Genomic DNA, 13,652 nt, shown 5'->3' with positions numbered 1-13,652 from the left:
TTAAAACCCAGGATTTTATACTAAAAAAAGAACAGAACTTGAAGGAAACTTACGAGGCTCTTTAATTGTGAAGAAGTGGGTGTAAGATGGAATTACCATTAATGGATTTAAAAGAGCGAAAAAGGAAAGAAGCATGCAGAAGCTATGTGGAGGGTTCCGGCGAAGCATTGAATGAGTGGGGAATGCATGTGAGTGTGAAGGTGGAAAGGGGAGGATTCCTTGTGGGACTGGATTGCAATTGCAAGGTGGAAAGCACACGATAGAAAGGTAAAGTTTTTTGATGCCTCGTGGATCCTCCTAAGGTCATTGCTTTCTCTTTTTTCCTTTTTTTTTTTTGGTTTAATTTTTGAGAAAATAGAATTATAATGACATGATTAAAAGAAGGGTTCCATTAATGGATGTCAAATTAAAACAAAAAAAAAACTATATATTAATTATATATTTTTTATAAATATCACATTAACTAATATCATATATCAATGACAGTGATAGCCATTAGTTATTCATTGTTAAGATGATTAAAGTATATTTGTTGGATAATTAAGTGTGATTTAGTACAAGATAACCACACTATTGATTCACAAAACAAATTGTTCATATATTTGAAAGTTCTTGAGAAATCAACTTAGTCATTAGGAAAATTCTAGTAGTAAAATATTGATAAGCATGGCCAATCTCATCATCATTGAAATCAAATACTTGACAAGGGGATGAAGATTATTCAAACTTGAAGCATACCATTGGATTTAAAAGGATTGACTTTTATTCTCGATTTATTTCAATGTCTGCAAAATGATTTTTTTTTAAATACTCAATATTTTGTAAAACACATCAAAATTAAAATTTTATTTTTATGTTCATAAAAGTTAAAAAATGAATAAAGAAAAACAAAATAAAAAAAGTAATGATTTTGTATAATGTCTGATTTTTACATACGTGGATGTTAAGTAAACTTTTATATAAAAATGAATCCTTGGTTTTTACTACTAATTTTAGTGATTGGAATTACAAGGTCAAGCCTTTGGACTATTAGTTTGTTTGGATAATGGAAAAGCCATTAATTTGGAGTAAGGATAGAACCTAAGCCAAATCACCAAATAGTTCCATTTCGGTTTACGTGGCAATATATCATTGGTTCTATTCAATCAGCGACGTCGTTTAGTTAATATGTCAGTCCCCACGTGAACAGAACTCAGCGGAACCCGCCCCAGCACGTAAAGATAAAGGACAGTAACGACCAACAGTTGAGTGATTCATGTAAAGGGAAATCCCGTAGCTGAGCGGAGCCGTTGGATTAATAGTAATCAAAACGGCGGAGAAAAGCCAAACCGATGTGAAGGAAAAAAAGGAAGGAATAAGAACTGGAAGTTGAAACCCTAAGGGAGAGTTAGGAGTTTGGTAGGGGATTTTTTCGTTTTTGTTGAAAGAATAGGAACCTGTGTTTCGAAGCCAGGTGGTGCGGCGAGCAGAGCCGTAGCGCAGAGGCTCTCGCAAGCTGCTGCTCTACCTGATACAACTACTGCTGCTGCTCTACCTGATACAACTACTGCTGCTGCAAACGTCTTCGATAAGTCGCCGTCTACCAAGATGAAGGGGCTTTTCAAGTCCAAGCCACGAACCCCTGTTGATATCGTGCGGCAGACGCGTGATCTCCTCGTCTATGCCGGCCGCTCCCCCGATAATCGTGAATCCAAGAGGGAAGAGAAGGTCTGCTTACTAAAACACATTTAGTTCAAGCACATTAAATTGTTTCGGATTGGTTTGATTGCTATTCGACTTTTTTTCTTTTCGTTGTTGATCTGTATCGCTTTTTTTTTCTTTTTTGAATCTAAATATTTTGGAATATTGGCTTGGATATGAATTCAATTGATCAGAACATAGGATTAGGTTGCTAATGATTTGTGCTGATTTTGTAGAGGTTGCTCAGTTATTTGATTTACCGACGGTAGCATAGGTTCAGTGTCTGATCCTTATATTTGATCGTAATTTTGATGCAGATGGCCGAATTATGTAAAAATATAAGGGAGTTAAAGTCTATTCTTTATGGAAATAGTGAATCTGAGCCAGTCTCAGAAGCTTGTGCACAGCTGACTCAGGAGTTCTTCAGAGAGGACACGCTAAGGCTCTTGATCACTTGTCTTCCTAAATTGAACTTAGAGGTAACCAAATGGCTATAAATTTAGATGGCTTAACTTACAAGACAAAGTTTAGATATGCAAATTTTCCTTAGCAAGAGTTATTCTTGCAGCACTGGAAGTTTATCACACTTGTTGTTTCTATGACAATTTGACTAATTTCTTCGTTTGCAGGCGAGGAAAGATGCAACTCAAGTTGTTGCAAATTTGCAAAGGCAACAAGTGCAGTCAAAGTTGATTGCTTCTGATTACTTGGAAGCAAACATAGATATTATGGATATTTTATTAGCAGGGTAAGTGGCAATTGGAAAAGGTTTACTGAATTTATGATTACTTTGTTCTATTTTTCTTCTATTTTATTTTTTCTTGTTGGATGTTAAAGATTTATGTAATAATTGGTAGGTTGATTTTCTATATGACTTTGTTAGCACCTTGGATCTTTGTTTGTCTTCTCTTTTTCTCACTGTGTCAAGATCATGATAAGTTTCTGATGGTTTTCAGTATTCTGTCTTCTTCACTCAGTTAAGGAAAAGAGAATGTGTAGGCACTTCTGTTACTGGATTCTACTTATTGATCCAATCACATGCCTGCCAAACATTTTCCTTGTTTATAATGGAGCTATATGTCTAATTTATGGATGATATGATTGACATGATCTTTTGATTAGGCTGTGATATTGAGCTTTATTTTATAATCCGTCATTTTATCACTTTCTTCTGATTCTTAAATGTTGTCTATTCAGTTATGAAAACACAGACATGGCTTTACATTATGGTGCGATGTTGAGAGAATGCATACGGCATCAGACTGTTGCAAGGTGTGCATAGTCAACCAACTTAATTTATTCCTTCATAACTTGGCTTCTTGTCCTTTTTTTGATTATCAATGAAAAATCCAAGTCATCTCTAGTTCCTCTATCTAATCAGCTAGTGTTTCCACCATCTTTGCAAACAAGAGGCAATGTCATCCATTATTTCCTTCTGAACATTTTATGTCATAGAGAGCTTTATCTCCTAACAATTTTTAAAAGATAATCTTTAAATTAATTGAAGATATATTATTGGTTGTTAATGTCACATATCATTTGATTTACAGGTATGTTTTGGAGTCACAGCACATGAAGAAGTTTTTTAACTATATACAACTTCCAAACTTTGACATTGCTGCTGATGCTGCTGCCACTTTTAAGGTTGAGTATTGCTGATCAAACTACGTTAAAATAATCTCTTTTTCCTCTCTTTCTCTGCCTGTCTCTGACTGTTGCACTTCCAAATCTGCATTTGTCATTAGAATATAGTTTTAGAGTTTCAGAACAGCATGATGTTTGCTGTAATTTTTGATGTAGGAACTTGATTTACTTTTCGATTTTAACAAGTCTTTTTTCTTAAAAAAATTGTGGTTTGATGTTGAGTCATCCTCTCATGACCTTCCTCGTCTTCCTCCCTTCTTTCTTTAAGGGATTTTGAGTTTTGTGCTGACTGCTGGTGTCCTTTAATGTCTTTTTTTCTTACAGGAGCTCTTGACAAGGCATAAGTCCACTGTAGCTGAATTTCTTTCCAAGAACTATGAGTGGGTAGGTGTTACTCCTTCATTATAAATTGTGACGTTTTGTTGTTAAATGTGATCATGGTACTTCAATAATTATGTCAGCTCAAGACTACTATGGGTACTTCTTTTTTCTCTCTTTCCAGTACTGTCAGCCTGTAAATTGTCCCTTATAATCATTTTATTTGCTCTTTCATATTTGACTAGATGTTTTTGTCACATGGTTGTAAGTTGTATGCCACAATAGCTACATTAAGTGTCTCTGAAAATCTTCTTCATGCCTTTGTTTGTGTTGGAAATTTTCATTCACTAGAGCTGGATGAACTCAACCTTGTTTGTTGTTTCAGTTTTTTGCAGAATATAACTCAAAGTTGCTGGAATCTAGCAACTACATAACAAGAAGACAAGCTGTCAAGGTATGACATAAAAAAGAAACAGAGAGCATTGGAGTGATTATTTTTTAATTAAAACAAAAGCTTGGTGCGTTTAAATATGTTGGACTTCACATCAGTATTTTAAATCGTTTTTCTTAATGTTAAAGCTGCTGGGAGATATTTTGTTGGACCGCTCAAATTCAGCTGTCATGACGAGATATGTGAGCTCAAGGGATAATTTAAGGATTCTTATGAATCTTCTCCGGGTATGATAGTTCCCCAGATTTCTTGATTTCATGTTCCATTCTCCCACATTATTTTGGAATGATCAAATTTTCCGAGTGTGATGTCTTGATGTTATTTTATTCTAACAACATAAGCCATCCAACTTGGCCTACTGCATGTTGTATGTGAAGCTTTAAAAATGAAATAGCACACACAAGGAGTTACTATTGTCACAAATGTCATGCATAAGTTATCAAATAATGTTCTTTGTTAGTTTATGGTGGTAAATGTTAAGCATAATACTGTCTTATAGCTATCATTATCCCATTGGTTGCAACTATTGCGATTTTCCTGTTCAAGTATTAAACTTTAAAGGCTAAATAGTGAATTCATTTATTCACAGGAATCAAGCAAGAGCATCCAAATTGAAGCTTTTCATGTTTTCAAGGTATCATGTCAAATTTCTGTCTCCTCTTGGGAACATCTAGATGCTTTGTCGTTTGAAACATTAAATTGCTTACTCTTTCCTTTGGTTATTTACATTCTTTTGTCTATGTTTCTACAGTTGTTTGCTGCGAATCAGAATAAGCCTCCAGACATTGTTAGCATACTTGTTGCAAATAAAAGCAAGCTTCTGCGTTTGTTTGCAGATTTCAAGACTGATAAAGGTACAAAAAATAAACACATGTAACATTGTTTTTCCTCGTAAATTTCTAGATGTGTCACCTTATTTATGGTTTTCCTGTTTGATGTCTTGCAGAGGACGACCAGTTCGAGGCAGACAAGGCTCAAGTCGTGAAAGAAATTGCTGCCCTTGAGCCTAAAGACCGGCCATAGTAAGCTATAGTGTACTGTAATCTCTTTGGTTTGTTTTTGTAATATTATTAACACATATTGACTGTGAATCATATATAGTGTTCTCCTAGTCTTTTAGAAGGATGCATACCATGTAAAAAAAGGCTCTTCTTTTCTGTTCGCCTTTCTTAGAATCTGTGTTTATCATTATCTGTACTTCTCAATGTTTTGGATGTATGCCCCGATATAAACTTCTATGGACAGAGAAAGACGAAGGTGCCTGGTCTTTTTGGGAGGGTGAGGCTTGGGGAAGATAAAATAATGTTTATGAAATGTGAAGATAGAATAATTCTATGATATGAATTTATCAAGATACTTTGATTCAACTCTACAGTTGTGGTGTCAAATGCTTGTTACTTGGTGTTATGTGTTCTGAATTTGCTCGTTGTTTCTAGTAATTAATAAGCAAGAAACAAATAATATGTTATTATTCAAAGTTTGAAGCAAGATTGGCTGAAGTATTTTGGTATTCAAGGACTGCATTTACGAAACCAAGGGAGAATCCCGTTTTCCAGGAAATAAGTTTCCAGCTCTATGCAGAAAGGTGAACCCGTCCTTCAGACGTAGTCAATAAAATCACAAAGAACTGTGTCTTTTATTATGGAAACTCAATGACCACCTAAATCAATTCAAACACCATCAATTATTAGCAAGATCTCCTGTAGGAATCTGCTTAGCAACATTGGTGTTTTTTGGTTGAAGTTTCCTGAAAGCCCACGTACCCTTTTAGTCTTTGGCAAAGTTGAGAATAAGACAGGCGCCATGGGGCTATGGGGGCCATGGGCAGAGGTTGTAGGAAGCTTCGCAAGACTGATGGACTATTTGCAATACCTTTTACAATCCCTGGTCAGTGATTAGCCTAATGCCTTCAACTTTTGGAAGAGGAGAACAATGAGGTCATTTTCCGTTGGTGGGTGAAGAATGGAGAATGGAGGTGGAGCCAGGGTAATGGATGTCATGGATATGGGCTTTTCACAATCACAACAAGGTCATGCGATCTTGTGATGTGAAACTCATTGGTGTCACGAGTCAGAAAAGAGACGAGGAGAGAGGAGAGAGGAGATCAAGTGAGCAACGGCACCCGTACCTAGGTCATTTGGCACATTGGCATATTCTATGGATCTCCTCCTCCTGTCAGGTCTCGAGACTAGAATAACCTCCATACTTCAAAGTTGCTACACCATATGCCCCTGATTCCCTTGGAATCATATTCACTGGAATTTTTTTTTTCTAATATTTATTATCACAAATTACATATTAATAAAAGATGAAATTTAAAAAATTATATATATTTTTTTAAATTAAAATATGAAATTGACATTTCCATCTACAGTCAAGCGGGCTAGTCGTTCCTAAGTAATATTATAAAAAATGTATGGTATGATGAAGCAGCACTTTGATTCAGTACCATCAATATAGATTTTGTAGTAGGGTGGTAGGTGAATATATGCCTTAGTTTATACTCTAGTAGTTAAGAAACAGGAAAGTAACACCAAACCCCATGCTAGAAAGGGTTGTTTAAGTTTGAATGGTATTTTATAACGTGGATGGCATGAAAAAGAAAAAAGTAAAAAATAAAATAAGAAAAGAATGAGAAATCCAGGGGCATTTGTTTCTCGCAAATTGTGCATATAAACCCGACACATGGTCTGTTTTTGTTTATTGCTTTGCTTCTTCAGGTGCTACGTCAAAAGCTCTTCCAACATCTACTCAATTACCCCAGAACCACCAATCCATCATTGATCAACGCTTCTTGCACTTTCTCTTCACAAAACGATTTAACATGGCTGACAATGGTAGGTCCCCCCAGTTTTCTTTTCTATTCACTTTTTACAAGTATTATTCTTTAGATTTTCTATGGGTTTATGTGGCTCATTTTCTATGGGGGATTTTAATTTCTTGTTCTGTAAATTCTGTGGATTTCAGGTTCTTTTGAAGAGTTCTTGGCCACTGCAGTCGATGCAGCTAAGAAAGCTGGCGAGGTTTATTCAAGATTCCGTTTTCTTTTTTCTTTTTTCACATTTTCCTTCATTGATTTGTTCATTTTGATTCTCTTACCGTGTTTTCTTTTGCCTTTTTCTTTCTTCTTTGCTGATTTTGTAGATAATCCGTAAAGGGTTTTACCAGACCAAGCATGTGGAGCATAAAGGCCAGGTTTGTTTTATACTCTCTCTCTCAAATTTGGATTAAACCACATTTTGATTTTCACTTGAAGTTTCCCATCTCTGGTTAGCTTGCCATGAAATTCATGTATGATAAGGGTGTTAAAATCATCAATGTTGATGAATTACTGGAGGTTCAACCAGTGCTTTCATTGGTTAATACCAGAGTAGCAGGTGCAACTATGTTCTCTGATCTTCCTAGAGGTTCTTGGGTTGATTTCATCTTTTAACTCTCTGAATCTTATAAGTCTTGACAAAAGTAAAAACTGTTACTTTCCAGTTTAGAATTGAAAATGGCTTCTTACAAAGTTTCTAGTTATCTAAATTCAGGTGGATTTGGTTACGGAGACTGATAAGGCATGTGAAGATCTTGTATTTAATCATCTCAAGCAGCATTACCCCTCTCACAAGGTTAGCATTTTTTATCTAATTCTCTACGATGTATCTATCAAGATTCAAAATTTCTGCTTGAAAATACAATCTAGCTGGCTCAGTAGTGAACCATCTTTTCTGATTTGCTGTAATTGCCATTTTATTGTAGTTCATTGGGGAAGAAACTACTGCTGCTTATGGTACATCAGAGCTGACTGATGAGCCTACCTGGATAGTTGATCCTCTTGATGGAACAACTAATTTTGTGCATGGGTTATAATTTTTCCTCGACTTGTGACTTGTGTTTTATCTCATATGTTCAGTCATTTTGATGTTTCTATTGTTGCAACCATGTAGGTTCCCCTTTGTCTGTGTCTCCATTGGTCTTACAATTGGAAAGGTTCCTACAGTTGGTGTTGTTTACAATCCAATAATGAATGAGGTGAGAATTGCTTTTATGATAATGAAGGTTGCCAGAATCTGGAGTTGTGTCTTTTTTTTTCCTATCACATGTTAAATAAATATTACTTGGTTTCTGTGCAGCTCTTTTCTGGTGTAGTTGGAAAAGGTGCTTTTCTCAACGGAACCCCTATAAGAGGTGAATCCAATGCTCTTGATATATTGGTCTCAAATTTCCTTTCAACTGCCAAGTGAATCTCTAAAAGCTGTGTTCTTTTGTTCTGAAATTTTGCAGTATCATGTCAAACTGAACTTGTGAAGTCTCTCCTGGCAACAGAGGTGTGAACATTCTTATGTTCTAAAATTTCAAACCTAACTATTTTTTGTTTGTTGGATGAAACTGAACTTAATCTTGCCTCCATCTTCCGATCCTGTTTTACAAAAGGTTATCACATTATTGCTAACAGGTTGTTAGCGAATATTGTTAAGACTAATTGACACAATAAAGTTGTCTGTCTTCACAAGCATGTAAGTTTTGAACAAAGTTTGTCCTTTTGAGCAGGCTGGAACAAAACGAGATAAGTTAACTGTGGACACTTCTACAAATAGAATCAATAGCTTACTTTTCAAGGTAAAAGCAAAACTGTGCATGGATTGATTCTTTTGTTACATTGTGTTGAAATCCATAATGCCTTCCTCTGATTAACAGGTGAGATCTCTTCGGATGAGCGGTTCCTGTGCATTGAACCTTTGTGGAATTGCATGTGGAAGGCTTGACCTGTTTTACGAACTTGGATATGGGGGTCCATGGTATGCTTTCAATCATGTCATGTTTGAAGTTTGGTATTTGGTACATGATTGACTCTGTCTGCCTATATGATCAGGGATGTGGCAGCTGGTGTTTTAATCGTTAAAGAAGCTGGAGGCCTTGTGTATGATCCGTAAGTACATAACATAGTCGACTATGCACTCTTTCTATTTTCTTCCAAATCTAATAGGGTGAGATGAGAAGTTAATGGCAAGAAGTAGCAGCCTTCCACAGTATGCAATGTGAAATTTCTAAATCCGAGTTAGAAATTGTAATATGATGTTAATAGTTTTTGTTTATCTAACGTTAGAACCAACATACAGAATCTGTTGAAGCCTGAAGTTCATAGTTATGTTGGCCATTTCAAGGTTTTTTGTTTTTCAATCAGGTTTGGTAAAGAATTCGACATCACAGCTCCACAAGTAGCTGCTTCAAATCCATCCCTGAAAGATGCATTTGTTAAGGCTTTGCAGCATTCAGAATGAGGCAGCATTGATAATCTACATTCTTATCTTATATTAAGTTGCTTTGTTCTTGTTGTCACCATCATCATGTGGTTAGTTAAAGACACCTGTTTTCGGGAGATTGTTGAATTCGAATAGGCGTGGCCCTGAATGGTGCCAGATTTTTTTGTAGAATCCAATTTGAGATGACAACTCCATGATTGGCAATATAACTTTGCTTTTCTTGAATTAATGGATTGTAGTGGTAGTACTTTTTGATGAGCTTATGATATACATGCCCAGCAATGATCTTTGCATCTTTTCCAACATTTGCTGAGAAGTCTTATTCAAGCATTATAGCCCAAGTTGTTTGAGAAACAGATATAAGTATATAACAAGGAAAAGAGTATAAGAAAAAGTATAAAAGAAACAGACAGACGTATCCTCTAGTAGCATGTAGAATACAATGTACAACCAGAGTTTCCTAGAACTACTTATGGTCTATGAAAGAATAACATCTAATCCTGAAATCCCTCAGAAAATCTCATACATAAATATAACTGAGGGTGCAGCATCATGCCTATCTAAGTAAAAGGAAAAAGGAAACAAGAAAAACCCAAAAAAGCCAGAGAAGATACATAAAGAAAAAGTTTCTAAGCCTGCTGTGGCCTAGCACCACGGCTGTTAACCCCATTTCCATTTGCACCATTGACGCCATGAGCCATCTTTCGAGCACTTTCTGACCTTTTCCTCCTAACCACAACAAACCATGTGTAGGCTTCCAACATGAAAGCATTGAAGGCCAAAGCCACGATGATACCAATGTAAGCATTCTTCCACTTCTTCTCAGGTTTCAGGATGTCGAATCCCTTGAATATGTTGATGACACTAAGGATTATGACAGTGTATCCCACCAAATGGTGGTAGATGTTCCAGTAGAATCTGAGTTTGTGGTCTGGTTTTGGCCTTAGAAGCAAAGCAAATACCTAAAACCAAATCGAAAACTCAGTCAGTACGCACTACATTTACCAATCTCAGTCATTGAGTTTATCTGTGTTTTTGAGTACCTGAAGTGTTGCAAGACAGAAAAGGATGATCCCAATGGTTCTGTGAGCATCATATTGAATGCCAGGGGATTCACTGCCGAGTTTGAGACCCGTACCCCATCCGGCAACACCAACAACATATGCTGAGAATTGACAAGAAGCGTGCAAATAAAACCATGCAGGATCCGCAGATTTGAATACCTTCAAGTACCTTGCTATCATAGCACCGATAGGCATCAGGATACCCCAACTGACTGTGTTTAACACCCCATGAATCTGAGATATTTATTGCAAGGAATCAGTAAGTCTTCAGGTTTGATTAAATTTGATTGCCCAAAGTAACAATTTATAATTTGCTTTTCTAAGTATCAGTGAATTTTACATCTGAACAGGATCTTAACGCTTTAGGCAAATCAACAGAAGAAACTTTCTTATCCCCTGAATCAACTTTCTTGTCAACAACAAATAAAGGAATACCATGAAATCTATTAAATATTTCAAAAACAGAGTCAGCGCAGAGCAGCCTAGAAACAGAAGTGATCCATTGTAAAACAGACAATCTCGTCATAACTAAGCTACACCGATTCAAATTGAATAACCAGATATATGGAAAGAGAAGAGAAAAGAAAAGAGAGAAGTCTGTAAAGCACATCTATTTTGTTTGTATTCATTAACGAAGGTCATCCACTTACGTTTCGCTTTCTAAGTCTTGAACTTCCTCCTCCAGCTGCTCCAGCCTCACCAGAGACCAGATTCAAGGTTCCCACAGACTGAACGTTGGTGCCAGAAGTAGCATGCATCTGTGGGGTGTTCCCAGAGAGGGCACCTTCTTGCCACACTTGGTTCAGAGTAGTGCCATTATTGGAAAGTTCCAAGGTAGCAAATATGATAATCTCACTGTTTGCATACGTCGCGGATAAGTCCGAGACATCAAAGTTAAGATTACCCTCTCGCAGCTGCGTTTGGTATTGAGTGATGGGTGATTTGTAGACTCTCATGCTTCCATCGGTCTGTTGATAGGCAACAAGTGCCTGTGAGCCGACCATGCCTGTTGAGGTCGGGTTTATGGCCCATGCAACCCATCTGGAGGAAGTGATCCCCGTGTGCCTGTAGGCAATCTCAAGCTTTTCTGACGAGTCATAGTTATAATGAAGAAAGGAGTTCAGGACGGGAAGATCAGTGCATGACCTGAAGACGCGGTTGCTAGAGAAGGCATACTTGGCACAAGTTTGTGCATTGGATGATAAAATCAAAGACACAAAGAGAGAGAGAGATAGAACAAGTTTGAACAACATTCTTGCCATGGCGACCAGGTCCCTTAAACTGAAAGGGACTGCAATATGTTTCCCTGACAGATGATGGAAAGCGTTTCTTTGCGCAAGGGTACCTCCAAGACAACAGAACAGATGGAACTAAATAAGAAGATACTTTGCAGGGAAGAAAAGAGGAGGGGCTAATATAAGAGTGAGGGGCCCTTCAAAGAGAAATATATAAAAGAGAGGGGGAGGGTGCTGTTGGGTTGTTTGTTGGTCGGTTTGATAAATTTTTATCATATGTTGAGTTTGGACAACTACGAAGTTTGATCAGAAATCAAGTTCACATTATACTAGTTCACATTATACCAAAAAAAATTGAGAACTAGATTTATTCTAATATGTATGTTGCTTTTTTCTTTTCTGGAAAGCACTGTTTTCACCACCATCTCTTTACCCAACTTCAACAGCATATGACGAATGTCTTTTAATAGGTTCCAACTTGCAAGGAATTCGAGGAATATATGTTCTTCTACAACTATAGCGTATGTCAACGCCACATGTAATCAAGTGACATACATGCATGCCTGCATGTATACATACATACATATGGCATGATCTGGACTACAAGACTACAAGACTACAATCTACAATGGGTTTCTCTCAGAGTTACAAAAAGGTCATAGTAGTAATTCTATAGAGTGAATCAAATGGTCAACTCGAACTTAAAAATGAAGTTTGAACACTCCAGCAGATTCAAATCTTTTGCGTAGTATATTTTATTCTCACGTTCTGATGCTTTTTTCATGGTTCAAATTTAAAAACCCAGGCTGTCAAACAAGCTGCGCGGGGAGTTTAATTAATGGTTGAATGCGAGTCTAGGTTGGAGCGTTTGGGACCATCCGAAACGTGTCAAAAGCTTGAACCTATAAAAATGCCCGGTTCCCAGACCTGATTAACAAGAACTAAGCAAGACAAAGAGGAAAGGGCCAAAGAGGAGGGGATTTGTTGGGGGTTAGGTATGAGGTAGGAGAGATGCTTTTCCCAGGTCAAAACGACTCCAACCAAATCCTAACCAGCCTCATTCGTGGCACCATAGGGCCCGTCTCTTCCAGCTAGCTTCACCATCCAACATTTCGCGGCCCAAGGCCAAGAGGGTACCCACTCCACCACCGTCACCATTTGTATTCGTCCTGGCCTAGATTGCTGCTGCTGCTACAGTTTCTTGTCATTTCTACATCATCCTCTTCTGTCATGTTTGAAAGTCCGTTCTAAATTAGTTTAAAACATATGGGAGTAATACTTCATTGATTAATCTCCTTTGTCAAACCAACTACACGACAGAGTCAGAGGATTATCTGCGCTAACTGCAGAGTTTGTGATGTTTCTTTGACAACATTTCTGCTTGTAATTGGAAGACAACGTCAGTTTTGCCTCACAGTTGTTAGACACTAAGCTCCCCATTTTCTCATTTCAAGCATCTTTGTCTTCCTTCTTTCTTTTTTACTCTCATATTTTCTTGGTTATGTTAATAGTTGGACAAAACCACGAAACATGTCGTTAGAATGATGTCATTACATGAACTGTTTAGATCCAAAGCAAATTAATTAAATCGTAGACAATGGTTTACTGTCTGCATGAACAGTAATGGTAACAGTCGTTGCAGAAACTAGAAACCTTGGTATTGAAATTGTAAGGCAAGCATGCGTCAGGTGGCCACAGGACAAGTCTTTTTCTCTATATTTGATTAGAGACATAATTAGAGAAACGCTGCTTTCATGGCTTCTTTTGCAGCCAATGAGCATTCCAGCATAGCTATATGTCCCATGCATGGATCATGCCAAGAGCTTCAAAATAAGTAGACAGGGTGCTTCGATGGTCGGAGGATCCTGGAGAGCTTATAAACATATACGCTGCATACCTTATTAGATTAATTTTTTCAAAAAAGAATATGATCTCGTGACACATGCATGTTAAAATAACATTTCAGGGTTCGAGAAATCAAACTCCCGTTTTCATATCCTTCACGGTATTC

At 37.1% G+C, this 13,652-nt stretch overlaps 3 protein-coding genes across 3 annotated transcripts; 2 read left to right on the top strand and 1 right to left on the bottom strand.

The window, feature by feature from the left end:
- The first annotated feature begins 1,241 nt into the window (after positions 1 to 1,241).
- Positions 1,242 to 5,284, top strand: LOC110423737 (Mo25 family protein). The gene is made up of 11 exons (XM_021438069.2): positions 1,242 to 1,707; positions 1,998 to 2,159; positions 2,310 to 2,428; positions 2,878 to 2,952; positions 3,231 to 3,324; positions 3,649 to 3,708; positions 4,028 to 4,096; positions 4,222 to 4,320; positions 4,683 to 4,727; positions 4,845 to 4,947; positions 5,040 to 5,284. The coding sequence occupies exons 1-11, from the start codon at positions 1,588 to 1,590 to the stop codon at positions 5,114 to 5,116; spliced, it is 1,023 nt and encodes a 340-aa protein (XP_021293744.1). The 5' UTR covers positions 1,242 to 1,587; the 3' UTR covers positions 5,117 to 5,284.
- A 1,399-nt stretch (positions 5,285 to 6,683) lies between these two features.
- On the top strand, positions 6,684 to 9,612 carry VTC4 (Inositol monophosphatase family protein). The gene is made up of 12 exons (XM_021438070.2): positions 6,684 to 6,930; positions 7,061 to 7,116; positions 7,238 to 7,288; positions 7,627 to 7,707; positions 7,838 to 7,941; positions 8,026 to 8,110; positions 8,212 to 8,266; positions 8,363 to 8,406; positions 8,630 to 8,698; positions 8,777 to 8,877; positions 8,952 to 9,008; positions 9,264 to 9,612. The coding sequence occupies exons 1-12, from the start codon at positions 6,918 to 6,920 to the stop codon at positions 9,358 to 9,360; spliced, it is 813 nt and encodes a 270-aa protein (XP_021293745.1). The 5' UTR covers positions 6,684 to 6,917; the 3' UTR covers positions 9,361 to 9,612.
- A 132-nt stretch (positions 9,613 to 9,744) lies between these two features.
- LOC110423736 (Auxin-responsive family protein) lies at positions 9,745 to 11,832 on the bottom strand. The gene is made up of 3 exons (XM_021438068.1): positions 11,057 to 11,832; positions 10,386 to 10,640; positions 9,745 to 10,304 (listed from the first exon to the last, which is right to left on the bottom strand). The coding sequence occupies exons 1-3, from the start codon at positions 11,666 to 11,668 to the stop codon at positions 9,972 to 9,974; spliced, it is 1,200 nt and encodes a 399-aa protein (XP_021293743.1). The 5' UTR covers positions 11,669 to 11,832; the 3' UTR covers positions 9,745 to 9,971.
- Positions 11,833 to 13,652: the final 1,820 nt, after the last annotated feature.

Source organism: Theobroma umbraticum, unplaced genomic scaffold, assembly GCF_002168275.2.
Source record: "Theobroma umbraticum cultivar Fairchild unplaced genomic scaffold, ASM216827v3 scaffold_204.0, whole genome shotgun sequence".
Classification (NCBI taxonomy): domain Eukaryota; kingdom Viridiplantae; phylum Streptophyta; class Magnoliopsida; order Malvales; family Malvaceae; genus Theobroma; species Theobroma umbraticum.
Note: the sequence above shows the minus strand (reverse complement) of the source record. Positions and strands in the feature narration are given on the sequence as shown.

Excerpts from the sequence above, each read along its gene's own strand:
- LOC110423736 (XM_021438068.1), bottom strand. The coding sequence starts at position 11,668 with ATGGCAAGAATGTTGTTCAAACTTGTTCTATCTCTCTCTCTCTTTGTG. Across the intron at positions 10,641-11,056 it reads CAAGACTTAGAAAGCGAAAC|ATTCATGGGGTGTTAAACAC; the intron begins GTAAGTGGATGA and ends TAAATATCTCAG. Across the intron at positions 10,305-10,385 it reads TCTGTCTTGCAACACTTCAG|GTATTTGCTTTGCTTCTAAG; the intron begins GTACTCAAAAAC and ends ATTTGGTTTTAG.
- VTC4 (XM_021438070.2), top strand. Across the intron at positions 8,267-8,362 it reads CAACGGAACCCCTATAAGAG|TATCATGTCAAACTGAACTT; the intron begins GTGAATCCAATG and ends GAAATTTTGCAG. Across the intron at positions 9,009-9,263 it reads GGAGGCCTTGTGTATGATCC|GTTTGGTAAAGAATTCGACA; the intron begins GTAAGTACATAA and ends TTTTTCAATCAG.
- LOC110423737 (XM_021438069.2), top strand. The coding sequence starts at position 1,588 with ATGAAGGGGCTTTTCAAGTCCAAGCCACGAACCCCTGTTGATATCGTG. Across the intron at positions 2,953-3,230 it reads CGGCATCAGACTGTTGCAAG|GTATGTTTTGGAGTCACAGC; the intron begins GTGTGCATAGTC and ends TTTGATTTACAG. Across the intron at positions 4,321-4,682 it reads TTCTTATGAATCTTCTCCGG|GAATCAAGCAAGAGCATCCA; the intron begins GTATGATAGTTC and ends ATTTATTCACAG.